Genomic DNA, 18648 nt, shown 5'->3' with positions numbered 1-18648 from the left:
TCCACTATACATCGTATGCGTGAGTAAACTCCATGCATAGTTTGGCCAGGTGCACTTATCAGCCATTCACTAGATACACACTTAAAGTGATTACTGAGTGATGTGGTTGTGTCCATACTGTATCTGTGCATGGTCAGAATTTAAGGCTTGTACTGGGAATTAATTTGGCAATGATCATTAAACTGCTTTACAAACAATCAGTTGGTAACATATCTAGTGGGAAAAACCTTTGATCCAGCTACAGACATGCTTCAGTACCAAGTCTTTTGCTGTATTGTGATCATGAATGCATAATTATATTGATTCCAGTGATGGTGAAACATGAAACAAATTCCCCAAGGGGAATTTTTTGGGACTTTGGATATGTTGTTCTATGAGAAAAGAGCTTTAAAATGATACCAAACTTTCTTTTATACCATTTTTTTCTGGGTTACAAGTTTCATCTACCAGACTATGTAGCATGTGTACCTTGCGAAATTGCCGAAAACTGGTGCATCCAATCAAATCGCTTGCCTGCTCATACATTTAGTGACGTGGTTATTCGTTTTGCCGGGCTAACTTGATAGGCGGCAAACTATGGCTTCTCCGGTTTTGTTTGCCTTGAGTCTTGTCTAGTTAGAACGACTTATCGTGAAGGAATAAAGATGTAAGTTATAAGCAGTGAATTTTTTGAGCGTTCCACTGGATATGAATATCTTAATGACTAACGATAATGATGCAGTCTAACGCCAATGAAACTTGATTACCAGTTTCTCGCTCAGATTTTTGAAAATTTGATGCGGGCGGGCGGTTATTATTCATTATTTTTCCAAAAGCACAACACACATCCAAACACAGCGGCGGAGGAAGTAGTTGATATGAGGGGGGGCTCCGCTGAGCTGACCCAGACTTATTTCTATAGTTTGGTAAGGTGAGACCAAAAAAAAAAAAAAAGGTCACAACCAACTCACAAGAGCTTTCCACCTCACCAGCTACCATTTCTAGCTGATAAACTACATAAAAATCCTTACATAGCTCGCTACACACTGACTACTTTATTAGAGTGACTGCTCTATTAGAGTATCTCGATCTTTATCACGGTTTTCAGCCCCACTCCAAGAAAGATAATTTCGGTGTGATATCATTCTGAGGGGGGGCTAAGCCCCCCCTCAGCAGACCTAGGGGGGGCTTTAGCCCCCTAGCCCCCCCCTTTCCGCCGCCTATGTCCAAACATGAAGATTTCTGCCAAAAAAAACAGTGAGATCTACACTGATTACTCTTGCATTAAATAGCTAAGGTACGTTACTAATCTATAACAAGTGATTTTTCCATTAGAGTATAGCTGATTGCTCTATTAGAGTAAAAGTGACCGTTCTATTAGAGTATTTCGATCTGAAATACCAATAATGAAATTCCATGCGGGTGTATCAAAAGCATGCGGGCGATGACGCGAAACTGCTAATCAAGTTTCATTGGCCTAAGTCTGTAACCATAGATAATACACGTAATAATATTTTTATTACATGTATTATCTATGCTGTAACGACATAGACTCTCTCGATAATCTATGGTAACGAGGTCTGTAAGTAAACAGCTTGGAGCGGCCGCCCCCTTCGCGAAGGGGCGGTGCTAGTTTGACACGTGATAATCGTAAAGATGGTGGACAGACTGGGTGAGTAGTATTCGAGATAGTATTTTAACATAGCGAATAGTATTATGACCTATCTGTGTGATTCAGTTGTTGATATGTATCGATTCAGTCATTTGGGAAACTCTTTTAAAGTGTATTTTGTATCTACGATTAAAGCACAGGGCAAGGCATAGGGATTAAGTGGAAGCACCCTCATGCAGGCCTAGCCTTTTGGTGCCACCCCTTCCTATTTAAATAAAAAAGTAGTCTCGCGTAGCAGCGGTCTGGCTACGCGAGACAGTATGTTAAACCATATGGTTAAACACTACAATGAGTTGTCACTACACTATATTTGACAAGTAAATTCGTGGCATGTATTATATTTAGTTTAGAAATGTCACTCCCCACTTACTTCAGATCGGGCAAGTGGGCATTTGCAACAAAAGCTAAATGATACATTTTTCAGCCAGGAGGAGTTACAAATCCTCTACTATTTAGCCTACGGCTATTCTGAGTTACAAATGTTCCTGTCACCACCCACTGCTCAACTTGCGGTAGGCACTACCAATAGTCCTATAGAACTATCTACAACCAGGATCAAGGTTTTTGATTGATGAAAATATACCTTGACTTGATTTTGCCTTAATAACAGCCTTGATTGTTTGGTAATTCAGCACATATTTGTAAATTCTTGTTTTGTTTGTGAGCTAGCTTAATCACAACTTGCTAGGATGTCTTGATTGCTTGATTCAGTGCTAATTTACCTCTTGATTGCTTGATTTGATTTTCATCCCGGTTGCAGATGGTTCTACAGGATATTAGTAGTGACTATGGGTGTGACATTAATATTTGCTTTTCACTTCTAAACAAGATGTATTGAAGATGCTATTATTACATATGCTAATTTCAGTTCACAGTGAAGCTAACGCTCGGAGGATCTCAATAGTGGAAAGCTGCTTTGGGTCAGGAGGGGTGGTCAGTTTAATTGTTTGTATTTCATGGAGTTTTGTTATTGGTAGTTAGGCAACTGCTGATGATGCATGAAAATAATGTATACATCAAGTTGTAAACTTCTTTACTAGCTAAAATTGTGTTTGTTCATTTTGATCTGGTGACATGGGAACACACATTTACAACTGTATTGATAGCAGAACACAAACTTAAAATACCAAACATGCGTAGCTACAACTACCATAGATAGTTGAGCTGCTTTCCACATATTTAGATTCCCATACTGCTGTATAGACACAAATCATACTCACATTGATATATTGCGTGCCCTGAAAATTATGGTTTCATTGAATGAACCAAGGACAAGGTTCAGAGGACAGGCACTTGTCGGAACCCCAAAACGCATATGCTACTGGTGAATTTAGACATGTCCACACGACAAAAATAATGCAAATTGAATACACATTGATTTGAATTACTCGCGTCCACACGGAATGCGCATTAAGGTGATTTGAGTTGAAAGTGGATTACATGAATCCACCTCCACAGGTAGTTTGAATGTGAATTGGCTGGAGAATCGGGATTTGTACGTCATAATAATGCAATGCTACTTAGCACGTGAGGGCTTGACACGTTTGTGCGTGACATTTGTAAACAACATAGGGTAGAAATACAGAAGCACTCGGTGTGATAAAAGTGCAAGAACATGTCGAAGCAGTGTTTCAGGTTGAAAGAACAATGGTCCCATACCATTCATGCACCATCAGCGGTCTTTCGTACTCTACTTGTAGAAATCCTTCTGGCACGTTATAAACACAAGTATAAGCGTTACTATGAGCTATTTCTTTCATTCTATCGTTACACTCACTGTTCTCTTGGTTGGTGCAAATGAGTGTTTTCTAGACCGTTTAATTATCCGTTTAGATAATGCATGCGGACGCGTTCAATTCGGATTCAATACACATTGCCTGAATTCCAGTTCCTATTTCAAATTTGTGTGGACATGCCTTTTGTTATTGTAGTGTAACATGGAGGTCATACAATGTGTTGTTTAGCCTCTGTCTTTGTGACTGTAGGCAGGCAAGCAGTGACGTAGGCAGGCAAGCAGTGACGTAGGCAGACTAAATATCATTTATCATTAATCCTTGGGTGCCTTGAGGGTTACTGTAGTTGTCTTGTGAATCCACATTAACTGCTGTGTACCTCATTTATTGGTTAAAAGCAAGGTGCCATTAGGCTTCTCTTGATGAGTTTAACAAATGAAATGTGGATTGTTCTGCAAGTGCTTTATTCAAAAGTTATGATGGTATTTGCTGTTCGTCCGCTTCTTGATGTACAAATGCAAAAGTGATAGCAATTTATATTCTTTTCAACCATATACTATATCTAGTGATACTCCACTGATTCAGGCGAGGGATCCACAAACTTGACATAACCAAGAACGAGGTTTTGAAATCTTTAACATTTCAAGTGAGATTTCCAAGGTTTCCATAAGATCTTGCAATAATTACTGTTAGCTTGTCCAACGATCCCACTAGTGACCTACAACATTAAATTTCATGCCAGGCCTCTTGCAAATCCCTTGGATTTAGACTAGAAGTTTTGTAGCTCTTTAAATTGACGAGCCTTCATGGATCACGTGGTCAGTAACTCTATAAAATAGAGTATGCTATATGAGGTTATAATGCCTAACCAGACTAAGGTCCATGAATTACTATGCTATTCACTGTGTGAGCCAGTCACTGGAAGTTGTTCATTAGGTACAAATTGCAATTTTATACCTGGTTTTTGTGCTAATTGATAACTGTGGCCCTGCTATAGAAAATGGGAAAAGCAGCAAAGCCAAACCACATGTTGTCACCTGGCCCTACAGATGTGTAGATAGTACATCCATTTGTTTATTCAATTTCCCTGAGGGTTTTGCTTCATTTTTTTATTCAGTATTTGTTCTTCTGTAAGTGTTTTATTGATGCACAAGATATTTCTAGGATGATTTTTGTGGGCATCATTTTGGGGGCGTGTGTCACTTTGAGGGGATCCCTACTATACATACTACTGTACTACTGTATGATATCACAATACCAAATATTTGTGCAGCAAATTAAATGCTAAAACTAGTAGTTTTCTATAAAACCTGTAATATATGTATGTGCTAACCAAACATACGCACATTTTTAATCAAGACACATTGGTATTGAATTTTATTAGTAACTTGTATACGGTGATGTGTGGTATACCTGAAAGAGCATATCTGTATCCAGCAGCTCACCAATACGGTACGATACGTTATAAGATTGACTGTGCCCTTTTACAATCTAGTAGTGATTGAGTACAGTGATACATCCCTTGTTAAATGAAATAGAGATCCAAGTGATAAAACTATAGCATAAATGATGGTATTAGCCCTTTGGGAAAATCCCTACTTTGGAGTTGAACAAAAATAATAGACAAATTTCATAACAAATTAACTGTTGTCCCACAATTCCTCCTTCTGAGCAGTCACATAAATGAGGTCGTTCAATGTATGGAAAAACCACAAATTCTATAAAGAATTCATGTATCAGTTTATATAATTCGTAGGTGTGAATGTCAACAATAATCTCTCCAAGTTTTAAATGGTTAGTGTATATAGATATTAATGTATGAGATTCTTTGAATCCCATGATTTATGTGATTACCAAGAAGGGGCAACTGGTGTCCCTCTCATACACAATGTAATAGGAAAATTACCAACTTCAAAATGTCGTATCTCGTGACTTATATGCCCTATCCTTTTAAAATTTGGTGTAGGTTACTGTAGACATTGGCACCTACAGGTATTGTAAAATTTAGGTTGCTAATAGGTCTAGATATGCAATATGTCATATCTTATGACATATACGTATATGCTATCCTTTCAAAATTTGGAGAAGTTACTTAAGACATTATCACCTAAAAATAATGGGAAATTCAGGTTGCTAGGGGCAACGGTTTTATTATATGCGCTAAGCAACATAAAACCTTATTATGGAATTTGTCTATTTTTATGACATGCCAATGCAGGGATTTTTCCATGGTGCTACAGTGTATTACCAGAGCTCAAATTAACAGCCTGTCATCTGTCATTTTCCAACCCTAAAGCTACAATGACTGACAAATTAAAAATGGTCTGACATTATGACCTATCAAAATCAGCATTTATAAAGACATTGCATATATAAACTGCTACTATCATGTACCAGTGACAGACCATGTTGTATGGTCTGTCATTTTGACAGATCAAGTAAGAAACCTTATATTGTATGTTGTAATACCATGGATCCATACTTCATTTTAATATTGATTTTAAAATATTATCCCAGTGTCAAAGTGCCACACTGGGTGGCAACTACCATACAGCTGAACAAAGCAGTTCTGCTACTGTGCGATAAGTTAGTTGTCAGTCACTAGTTGTCACCCAGTGATAACTAACTTATTACCTTCCATTCAGACTAGTTTGTGACATCATAACAACAGTAACTGATATTGCTTACAAATGGATGAACCATACAAAAACACCAGTACAACACTTACAGGTACAACAAGCTACAAAGTTTGCCTACACCTGTAGATTCATGCATAAGTTAAATTATAAAAATTGTATTGGTACATAGGCATGTATTTGTGAAACAATTGTAATATATTTGTGACTGTGATCAGCTCATCATCTTCTAAGGTTATTCAGTCCGACTCATGATCATTATCCTCCGAGAATCTTCTCCAGTGCCATTCATCTTCACCATCACTATAATTATTTTATCGCATATGTACTAATTTAATTGCCTCAGTTACAGAATAGGTCCATGTTGTTGTCACCAGAATATAATTTTAGGTACATGTTTATCATTACTGCATTTTATACAGACATTCGTGGAAATGTACAACCACACAGACAGAATTTTTCTGGCAGCTTCTGAACTGAGCAGACTGTTGTGAAACTCAGACATTGTTCTAATGATGACAGGATCAGTCATCAAATGAAGGACTGACTTCACGATTGTATATGGAGAAGGCTGGTTGTGGTGCGTCAGTTAACTTGTAACATTCCTATTTCTTTCAAGTACGTATCTTTTTTATTTTGCGAGTCTTCTCTGCTCTGCTGTCATTCCCTATCCATTGAAACGAGAAATGGATTGAATACTGCATCCGGTATCAATCATTACGCGTACTCAGATATGAACTCAGTGACATCCAGGCGAGTGACACAAACCTTACACATATTGAATATGGCAAAGTAGTAATCTACGCCATTAATCCCTCTGTGAAATATACCATTACACATACCAAATATGGCAAAGCAGTAATCTTGTTTGGAAGTTCAATGATCCATGCAAACCATATAAGGAGATTGGTTAACTTAATGCTGGAAGCACATGTAAAGTATCCACTTAATATTTATTGTAAACATGTCCATTACACTACTAACTCACTAGTGTGGGGCTCACTCAGGTTCACCCCAATTAGTTGTTTACACATTCACACTATACTATTGCGATGGTTTATCACAAGTATAAGAAAAATTTGGAATTTTAAATTAGATTAGGGACAGTGCATAATGTTGCAATAAAAAGTACTGAAACAAGCTGGATCGGAGTAGTATGTAATGTCCAAATACTGTAAAACAATGAATATCCCTACTGTGCTATACTCAATGCACAGTAGGGATATTCACTTCTTATTGTTTTACAGTATTTGGACATTTCGTACTACTCCGATCCAGCTTGTTTCAGTACTTTTTATTACAGCATTATGCACTGTCCCTAATCTAATGTAAAATTCCAATTTTTTTCTTATACTTGTTTGTGAAGTTTTTTTGCAAACTTATGACCACTAAATATCTGCTGAGTTACTCACAGCACTATTATAATTTATACAATAACAATTGATCAGTAGGCGTGGTTCTACATAAGCCTGCAGACAATAATGGACGTGGATTCGTGCATACCTACTGACTGATGAGTGGGCGTGGCTACCATATGTCTACAGACAGCAATTTATGTAAGTGGACGTGGATTCGTGCATACCTACAGACTGATGAGTGGGTGTGGCTACCATATGTCTACAGACTGTAATTTACATAAGTGGGCGTGGCTCACGAAAGAAGCAGAGCTACGTTATGACGTCGCATTTAATTTAGCATGTGGGGTCAGACTCGAATAATCTGTAAAGCAGGACCTGGATGACCCTACTCGGTTTAACATTGTTACTAAATAAACTATATTTATTGACTTACACATTGCTATATAGTTCGCCGTGAGTTGCTCTCTCTGATCGATATCAACAGCGAGTGATGTACGTGTTTTTTTGGTGCAACCGGCGACCACATGTATTCGAATAGTTTGATGCAATATACACTGGTATGGAAGCCGTACTGTAGTCTATTAACACTCAGCGGTAGAGCCTTGACTTATGGCCATGGTAAAGAAGGATAAAAGGTAAGACAATAGCGCAAGCATTGTATGCTTATCAATATACCAAAGGTTTTTTCTTAAGCGAACTAGAAACATTTCTGCAAAAAAAAATCAGGGCTGTAGCTGTAGCCACTTTTCCGCTACACTTGACTGAAGGCGGCAGCCAGGCAGGCAGGCAGTCAGTCAGTAGAAAATTCTGTTGAATAATTTTTTTTCTAAATTCTGTAGTAACTGGACGCAAACGTTTCAGGTCGATCTGATGACACTTTTGGGCTTGGGTTTACCCAACTAATACTGTCATGTCATTGTGAGGAAAAATCGTGGCAGGTATTTGGGTTATATATTATGTCACGGATCGCCCCCACACCTTCGATGTCCCTAATATACATTACTATCGTACTGTATGATTAGTACTTTACAGTTTAAGACAAATGTCAAAAAACTATCTGTTGATTTTGGTCTGCCAATCAGATTGATCAGTCCCAGGCAGTGTGCAATGAAGAACTAACTTTTCCTATAACCTCTGGCTCTGCTGTTTTATCTTGGAGTAATCCTCTGTATTACAGAACTTGAACAGCAACTTATTTGGGATACTGTATAAATATTTCTATCCCATATACTTATTTGAAGGAATCCCAAGTGATAAACAGTATAGTTGTAGTGAAACTAGAGATGTATCCTGCAGAACAATTTTGAACAACAGGCCTGGAACATACATGTAATTCGTTGCTATGGTGATGACTGTTGCTACTGGTTACTGTATTGTTTAGTTACTAACTAGCTTATACTTAGTATATTTCCAAGTTCCCTGCAGTGTAGAGAGCAGTTGTACATATACCATACTGGTTAACTTGCCACACCATCTTCCTATTATATTTAAGGTTTCATTTCATATTATTTTGTGATGTTACTAACAAGTAAACTTTTCATTGTGTGACTCAAAATGCAGCGGCGTTTACAGGCCTAGTACAGGACTAAACATTCACACCTCAAAATAAATGAATCTTTACAGGCCTGTCACAGGATTTGAATATTTCACAAGCTTGTTACTGGTTTATAATACAGGCCTGTATAAAACATAACTCAGGCCTGTTGTACAATAGAGTAGCTACAGGCCGCTAACATACAAAAATGACTAATTCCATGCCTCTACCAGGACTAAATTTTTGTAAGGGATGTGTTTTTAATGTCATAGTCAGCTCTCATACAGTGAAACCCTCCTGAAATTTTGACAACTTGATAACGAGAATTAGTAATAATACAGTAGTTCACATATCAATATAGGTAGCTGAGAACTCAAGCAAGTTTCCACAAGAATTAATATTACGTGTAGTGGAAGGGGTCCTGGAATACTGAACATTTGCAGTATACGTATGTGACTGTATTGCCAAGTAATATGTATGTTAATTGAGTTTGTTGTTTATTTATATGAGGAAACTATTCAGTAGATAAACTTTACAAATAAAGTAATATTTTGTCTTTCCTTCTTAATAGCCTTTGGCAAAGCCTGGTCGTGTACTGGTTGGTGAAGGAGTGTTAACTAAACTCTGCCGTAAGAAGGCTAAGCCAAGACAAGTTAGCAATACCAATTTATTGTGTATAACTTTATAGATAGTGTTTTATAAAGCAAGGCAGTGTACACGTATCTGTGTAATAAAAGCACATATATATCGTGTAAATATTTTATGTATGCAATATACAGTATGTAACACTTTTGCACCTCAGGAGCCACCAGGGCTGCACTTTGTATGTATCTATGCTACATGCAAAATGTAGCACGGGCTACATCTGGGCAGCAATTATATAGACGTTAGGGCCAAAATTGATTATGGGAATCAATTAATACTCACGTGATTAGTAGGCATGGCTTGGATTTCACCATGAAAACCACTCAGATGGAGAGTGATTTATTATTGTCGATATCCTACAAGTTTAAAAGCGTTTGGCTAAGGCGTACATATTAGGCAAAGCCCGTGTTACAACTAATGCACCCAGAATCTGAAGTTGAGGAAATATACTGTTGATAAACCTGAGCCAAAGGTGAGAATAAATTTCCGATGGTTGAGGATGAAGGTGATATAGTGGACGTTGCCTGTAAAGGACTCTGTATGTTAACTTCATTATAAAAGGCAATTTCTAATATTTTTACTGATACAATTTTACTTGTCTTGTCCCCAGCCGCCCACGCACTCGACCATGCAAAGGTCATCTGGTGACTGGTCCACTTTCTTGGCCCTAGTGGAATATTGCTACAAACATGTTTCTTGTGCTCATTCATGCATACATTCAAATGAATGAACTTTCCATTCGCTTAAAGGTGTATTTCTTTATAAATATTGCTGGAGTGACTAATAAATGCCGATTGAAACTTAATGCACGAAAACCTTCTTAGCATTTGACTTAGAACAATAATCAACGGGGAAGAAGACCTTTAGACAACTACTAAGCTAGTTTTTCAGGTGTATACTTTAATCAAGAATTCATTTGGTTCTACTTGGAGTACTTAGAGATAATGAGTCACTCTCTAGAACTCCTATGGATATAATTACATGAAAATAACAAGGAGAAAGCATCCTGACCACCTGGTAGACTCCTGTAAGCATTCAAGCATAAATCGGATGGCTGCAGGTTCAAGGCTACCTAGCTCCAGTCATGGATTTTTTATCCTTCCTGCAACTTTTCAAACACAATTTATGTAGCTAATGTGTTTGAGCAGGCTGTAGGACCAGGTGTCCTACAGACCTTCCGCACTTGTTGTGCTGTAAAGCTTTAATAAATAAATATAATATTATGAACTCTTGCTTTAATGCACACTTCCTGGGCCAAGAAGTTATTACACAACTGTTTTTTGCTTTGATCCTCCCACACAAGGTTCTTTATGTATACCTATTTTCGGGTACAGCATAGGTACTTTACCTGTGGTTGAAGTGTACAAGCCTACTCTACAACTAGTGGCTCCTTTGAAGTTTCACATGTGGTACATGTATATAATGCTGAGCGGTTTTGATATTTCATAGATGGTACATTATTGTTACTGTATAACTATATTATCGGTATGCCTTAACCATTTTAGACCTCTACTACTAGATTGAGATACTAAAGTACATTTTCTATTAACATTTTTACTCAAGACAGAATTGTGCTGGCAGCTGACTGCAGTGTACTATTGTACACCAGTTTCATATGTACTCTTTTCATACAAATAGAGAAGCTATTTTTTTCTTTTAATGCATGTTAGACTACAACAAGTTTGATACTGAAATTTGATTGGCTGAAAACGTGGTCTCTAAATCTCGTAGAGCCACGGTCATGTCCAATAGAGACCACGCTCTGAGGCGATACGAAACACGATAATTACGCGCCTGTAACATTGGCAACGCATGGGCATTTAAATGGCTAGTAACAGCCGTACTGAATTAGACGGAGGTGTAATGGGCTTGTTTGTACTAATCAACACTACATTACTTGCTTACAAGCAGCTGTCGAGGCACAACAACAGCAACAATGAGTTGTAGTCCACTCGCTGAGTCCAGTACTTCGATACATAGCACGCGCCTGTAACATTGGCAACGCATGGGCGTTTAAACGGGTGGCAACAGCCACGCTGAGGTCCCGCCATGTCGGGAGGTGTATAGGGCTTGTTTCTAGTATCTAGCCATACATTTCCTATTTACAAGCAGCTGTCAACTCAAGGTACAATAACGAGTTGTAGTCTAAATAAGTTAGACGTCAAGAACAACTGGGTTCTACGGGATTTAGAAAACCCTCAGGCCCTTAGTAGCGCCCTCGCTGCGCTCAGGCGCTACAGCCCAGGGCCTTCGAGTTTTCTAAATCCCGTAGAACCCTGGTTCTTGACGTCTAACTATTATGTATATATTGCGGTATTAAGAAGTTAGACAGTATGAAGACTAGATACTATGGTTTGACTAATACTGCTCAGCACTATGCATATATATAAAATTCTGTAATTGAGCAGAAAATCTTTGTTTTGTTATGGTATGTATTGATGTATTTTTACAGTTCACATGCATTATGGATGTACTTTTTGTATTTTATTTAGTTTTTTCTGTTTAACGATATACTAGTATATGGCAGCATTGTTATGAACAAGAAAAAGGTACGTACTTAGTGAAACAACAGATGTAAATAATGGTATTTTATATCCCTATTGGAAAATCCCTACATTAAATTGACATATCATAACAATTATTTTGTTAAATGGCAAAGTAGGGATTTCCACAGGACTGTTTTCTTTTTAAAGCAGGCCAGCTGTGGGTGTGTGCCTGGATTGTTTCGTAAAAGTGTGTGTACCTACCTATCTACCTAAACTGCGATGGTTTAAAAATGGGCGTAGCACACAAAGTTTGGTTGCGAAGATACAAACATCAATTGTGCAAGATGAATAAGCAGCTGCAATAAAGATAACAACATTTATTTGTAATTCTTTCATAGACTAGGAGTGCATTATTAAGCTTCGAAGGATACTTTTATAATTCGAAGTTTACTTAACCTTTGAACCCACGAAACATTCGAAGCTTCATCCCAGCTCTATCAGCTTGCATGTATTTCCTGTATTGTTGCTGTACAAATCGAGTTTATCACTGTTCCAACTGTCAAGTGCTATATCTCCAAGACCAAATCATTATAAAAGGAGAAACTTTGGCTATTCACTCTTTTGTTACTATAGATTACAGAGATGGAATTCAAGGATTGTGTAAAAATGGCCGGGTTTGCTCAGCCAGTCATATATGGTATGCCTTACTGGACAAGCAGCAAAAATCTTATTAATAAATCTATTGAGTCTGTATACTTTTTGTGGACATGAAGTAATAAAAGATTGTTCAGCCTATTCTCATTGTGCTCCTTAAATATGTTTTAACTGACATAAAGCACTAAATGAACGTTCAGATGTAGCATTTGTGGCAGGCAGCAGTACTAAAATCAGCTTGATAAGTAAACCAACCTGCACCAAAAGATCTTTTTGAGCTGTTGATTCAGTAGTTTTGCAAGGTATTCTTTAATGTCAAAAATTATATGCGAAGTAGGTTTCTCAGGAATCCTTTAAAAATCATTGCCCAATATGACAAGTTGAGAATGTAAGTCATCTGGATTAATATCATCCTTGTAAAAGTCATGCACAAACCAGAATTGCTGGTTGAAGTCTTCCTTCAAACTTGCCTTGATCAATAAATCCTCAAGGTTGTGATAAAGTCTATACCCCTCCTGATCAAATCTGTTGCCCAAACAGCTACAGCTGTAATTGCAGTAACAATAGCTTTATAGTACATTTGTCGATAATGATCCTAAGCAGTGTGGCAAGCCATCATCAGAACGTGCCTTTTCTTAGGTTGTGGCAATTGTGCTTCTTGCACATTGTGACTATCACAAAAATGACCAACCTTTTGCCAGAATAAATCATAAGACTCTTCAGTCCTAATACTTTGCAATGTGTCAGTAACCATTTTAGCTATGTACTGCCTTTCAGCAGCAGATAATGTTTTCTTCTGAAGACACTGACTGAGGTTGTCAGAATGGCGCAGGATCATTTCACCCCAAGAGTTGCACGAAACATAATCTCTTTTTTTTTTCATTTGGGCTGCAACTCTGTTAATCCTTGCTTTGCATTCTGTGTCTGAAACTACCTCTGTTGCCTCATCCTATGTGCTGAATAAGACATCATAATTTGAAATAACACTTGCAAGTACATTGGCACATACTGTCTACCTTGTTAGACATAACACTCTGATTCCTGGTGTGTGATAGCCAACAAAGAGATCATGGATATCCTTTAATCCCTGAAAATTATTTTCACGCATGGGGAATACTTAATCAATTTGGTGATTTCATGAGTTACTACCAGGGAATTCTTGATGGGCTTACAGGCCTTAATGGAATCATTCATTGCAAAATTAATAGAATGGCCATAGTATACACTCCCATAGGCTCTTCATCAAGAATTTGTTTGGCTGCACCAGATCTTATTCCTCTCGTAGCTGCAGCCCCATCATAACATTGGCCTCAGAGTTTATTGATTGGCAGACCAGCATCCTTCAATGCTTCCTTAACTGTAGCAACAAGAGTAGCTGCATTAGCTGATGGTACTTTATAGAGGCATATAATATCTTCATAACCATCAAAGACATCAGTTACATATCGTAACACAACAAAAGCCTGGGAAGCATTTGACACATCAGTTGTTTCATCTATCATTAATGTAGCAAATTTGGATTGCTGCAAATGAGATGAAATGTTGCTCGAGATGTCTTTCGCCATCAATTCTAAAAAACATTATCCTGGATTTTGTGTGAAGTATACCTGTAACTCTTCTGCAATCAATGGATCATGACTTGCTACAAGCTGTAGTAGTTGTAAGTATTTCCATCTTCTTCTGATCCATCATGTTGTAAGGCCAAGTTTTAGAAATGAACTAAACACAACAATTTCATTAGAGTATTATTACTATTCTGCTGCTTTTCTCTTTTATGATTTTTCAACGTCTCCAGTAGTTGCTGGGAGAGTAATTACAACTTCTATAGCCTCACGATGACATGCACTGGTTGCATGTTTCTTCAACACTACCATTGTATCTTTCCAGTTTTAAATCCTTTTGAAACCTATCCATATAATTATGTGTATATAAATTATATACAGGTAGCTATATTAATATATTACTATTATCACACTCATGTAACTGGTGACAGTATGTATCATTCACACACAACAGAACACAATTCAACCATTCAAAAAGGATTTTTATCAATTTTCAAAATGCAGCATGGGCTTGAGGACTTTTTATCTTATATGGCAGTACTCAGAGTCATTGGTTTCATAATAATGGAGAAATGGCCACTGTTTAAACCACAATGGTTGGAATGATCAATATACCACCTTGCAGGTGGTTTGGCCAAACACCTCTTCGAGACAACTAAGTTAGATAGTTGGTGTTGCATTGAAGGAATATCTAGCAAATCAAACCGTGAGTCCACCAATTATGAAGAATTATTCTCGATCTGAGATAGAGTAGGCACGAGGTTAGCCAATGATCACATGTGTGCGGTTTGTTAATCGCACTTGCTTTTTTTATTGAAGTAGCTGTGCAAAAGTTGGTACCGCCAAAACCGTAACAGCTGTACTGCTAGATCCGGCCATGAGTCTACTACATTTGAAAATGTTGAAAATAAATTTGAAAAAAATACTTATACCAATATCATGAAAGCAAAACATACTTACAGTATCTGGTGGATGTCGTTTCAAAAGTATGTCATGTGTTGCTCAGCGTTTGTAGTGCATGTCTGCCATACCAACATCCTTGGAAAGGGTTTTCTCCAAGGCAGGTTTGACTGTTACAAAACTGAGAAGCAAAACATGTTGATGCTTTAGTATTTAAACATGAACTTAATTTGCTAGTGTAAAGTACCATGTTTTGTTATTTCATTACATTAAACATTGTATAATATTTGTTATAGTAGTACAGTTACAAGTCCAGTGTATGAAATTAACAGTACCAAGTCAGTACAAACTAATTTGGTAATCCCTAAGCTGCAAAGTTGTAAATCCCAGCTTGTCTTTACACAATGTAAAAGTAGCCTGTAATATAGTGATACACAAGCATATACTGTACAGTTATTGACTTTCCTAGTCTTCTTGGTTTCTTCAGTATGTTATATGTATTCCATGAACTTCAATTGTTCAAAGTTTCACAGTTCCAAACCTTCTGAGGGTACCTTCATTCCAGCCCTATTAATGTATATGTTTTATATTCATTGTTTATGTTTCTATGGACTACATTTCTATTGACTACATTTCTATTATACAAGTACACTAAAAAAATTGGAATTTTCACCTAGATAGCATCATGGACTACTCCAATTTGTTTCAGTACTTTTTACGATGTGCTATGGTCCCTACTCTAGTTGAAAATTCCAAAAAAAATTTGGTGTACTTGTTTGTTGACTTTTTTGTAAATAATTATTGTGACTGGTGAACCCATGTATACTGCATCTGAAATGTTGTCACGTGCCCCAGCTATGTTAATTAACGTGTGAAAAGTGAAGTATCCATTACGCTTCGTTGTCAGCTATGTTCAACCTGTTACACAGCATTTTGAACCAAGAACTGGTCGAAAAGCACCTCTACAATCCCCGCTTATGGTGCTGTGTACCCTAGTTATATCAATTATCATCCGGATGAAAAGTGAAGTATCCACTACGCTTCGTTGTTGGTTATGTTCAACCCGTTACACAGCAATACGAATCAAGAACCATTTGAAAAGCACCTCTGCTAACAAAATAGCCACTATGAAAAATACGACGATTTCCGTTACGAATGGAAGCCATCACGTGCTATCACCAATTCAACACTTCGCTGTCAGCAAAGACGAATGGGACACAAAGGAGGACACTGGTAAGTCCATGAAGAATGCATTGCACGTACTGCGGTATGCCAAAAGGCACCTCTTGGACCGAAGCAACGTCGGACAGTGAAAAAATCAAGCCCGTAGCCTTAGCCGTTATCGAGTTACGCTTGTCTGAAGGAATCAGTCAGTCAGTTACTTGGTCAGTCAGTAGAAAATTCCGTTAAATAAAGGCTTTCGAAAATTCCTTAGCAACTTGTTGAAAGCGTTTCAGGTCAATCTTAAAGCTTGTTTGGGCTTAATTTTACCTAACCAATACTGCCTCATTGTTGTCAGGGAAAATTGAGGCTGTTTTTTTTGGGTGATGTTATGTTGTGGGCCATGCCTACTCCTTTGTGGTCCCTACTATACAGTAACTATTGCACTGTATGATTCCTGCTCATGTATGTGTACTGTAGTATAACAGACAACACATTGTTCCTCTGGAAGATGTAAGGTTATCATCATTGGAGGATGATGGCTGTAAGGATATGTGTTTATATACATGCATGTATTAATTGCATAGTTTTACATTTTTGTATAATTCATTATCTCTTAAAGAGTTTACTCCTGTATTTATATTTGTTGATGCTAAAGTGCTATGGCAAGTTCTATGTGCGAAATGTATAGTGGTTAGGCCCTAATAGTGTTTGGGAGATGAAAGTAGCATGAAGTGGTTAGTTTTGAGAAAATGCCAGATAGCAAATGTTGTTATAAGTTGAGCTGTATACAAGTCTAAGTAAGCCACAAGAAGAAGGGATTTCAGTTATTCAAGTCTATTCAGCTACACACATTTTCCAAAAGAAACATCTGTACTATTTTTACGAAGCTACAGCGTATTTTTACTCAAAAAATTGGCAATAGTTATGGATGTCTCTTGTTTAACTATTGTAGGAGTACGGTGTATGTTGAGACTTCAAATTATTATAATATTGATCAAATTATGGACCTTATTTTTACCAGAACACATCACATTCAGTAGAGGAATTACCCAGGGCCATGAGTACTTACCATTTACTCATACGAATTTAGTCAACAAGTGACTGACTATTTTACATGCTTCACTATAACGGTGTTCAGCATGTAATTATAAATAACTGTGGTACATGATGATCTGTACATTGCATTTATACTCACTGTGCAAAATCTCACACAGTGAGCAATGATGGTAAGGATGATGCAATCATGCTAATGTAATCAAAGGTGATGGTGTAATGATGCTAGTGATCGACGTTAGCATTACTGCAGCCATTTCTTGGCCACTATCTTGATTTCACAACCTTTTTACCCTAGCTTTTTTAGAGGCTGCATTCTTTTTTCACAGCTCTGTTGTTTTTTGTATACTATAGATTTTTTCATTTGTTATTTATATGTAATCGTGACCACATTTTGTATTATGCTTAGTACTTGGTTGTGCAAGATCTCACACAGTGAGTATAAATGCATTGTACAGATCATGTAAGAAATCATATCATAGTTAGTTACAATTTTTGTATTTTGTTAATATATATGTGTGTACAGTATGTATGCACTGTATGTGTAGTAATGTACAGTATCTGTATGTATATTTTAGTTTGGAAGAATGGCTGGCAGGTGATTTCTCCTAAGAAATCATTTGCTGTGTTTGCAGCAACAAAAACTGAGAAGGAAGAGTGGATGGCTCATATCAGAAAATGTATTGGAGATTTATTGTCTAAAGGTATACTCATGGTTAACATGTGTACACGCTACATACATGAATAAGCATATCTTACATACAAAAATGGAAAATTGGGTGACTTATAATTAGAGGAAACTCCAATGGTTTAGTAGTTAATAAGGTGCCAATAAATTACAACAACCGAAATAGCAAATATACCACTTTGTTCATCTTCTTTATTCTCATTATTATCACACATATCCAATGCGTACACGTATCACCAACCAAAAGACCTACGTGTAGCAGCAGGGCAAGGCATGTAGCCAGCACACTGTTTTAAAGACACTTTTAGTGATGCATTGTGGCGGCTTAATCTATTCAGTGGACTGGACTGACGGACTCGCAGAATGAAGGGAAACTCAGCTAATTCAAAGCTTTCTCCATTTTTATATTGTACTTTTGTATAATTACTATGACAAATACTATCACAAACTGACTAATTCACACGCAGTACAGCTAGTAGTAGGGGCTAGTCTAAAGTCTGGCATCCACCCCAATTTATTATTGGAATGCACACTCGTACAAGACAGCATGTATATACATTATACCAACTGGCTCACCAACATAT

The 18648-nt window shown here is 37.3% G+C and overlaps 1 protein-coding gene across 2 annotated transcripts in view; it reads left to right on the top strand.

Annotated features, from left to right (window-relative positions):
- Positions 1-1564: 1564 nt before the first annotated feature.
- LOC136254485 (pleckstrin homology domain-containing family F member 2-like) overlaps positions 1565-18648 on the top strand; it is a 37105-nt gene continuing 20021 nt past the window's right edge. The window contains exons 1-6 of one of the 2 annotated variants that reach the window (XM_066047185.1): positions 1565-1651; positions 2520-2584; positions 9484-9564; positions 12050-12106; positions 16801-16864; positions 17955-18080. In XM_066047185.1, the coding sequence (XP_065903257.1) occupies positions 1636-1651; positions 2520-2584; positions 9484-9564; positions 12050-12106; positions 16801-16864; positions 17955-18080 (409 nt within the window). In that variant the 5' untranslated portion in view covers positions 1565-1635. The remainder of the gene's footprint in view (positions 1652-2519; positions 2585-9483; positions 9565-12049; positions 12107-16800; positions 16865-17954; positions 18081-18648) is intronic. The other variant, XM_066047187.1, reaches the window with a different exon arrangement.

The sequence above is a fragment of the Dysidea avara genome, chromosome 4, assembly GCF_963678975.1.
Source record: "Dysidea avara chromosome 4, odDysAvar1.4, whole genome shotgun sequence".
Taxonomy (NCBI): Eukaryota; Metazoa; Porifera; class Demospongiae; order Dictyoceratida; family Dysideidae; genus Dysidea; species Dysidea avara.
Note: the sequence above shows the minus strand (reverse complement) of the source record. Positions and strands in the feature narration are given on the sequence as shown.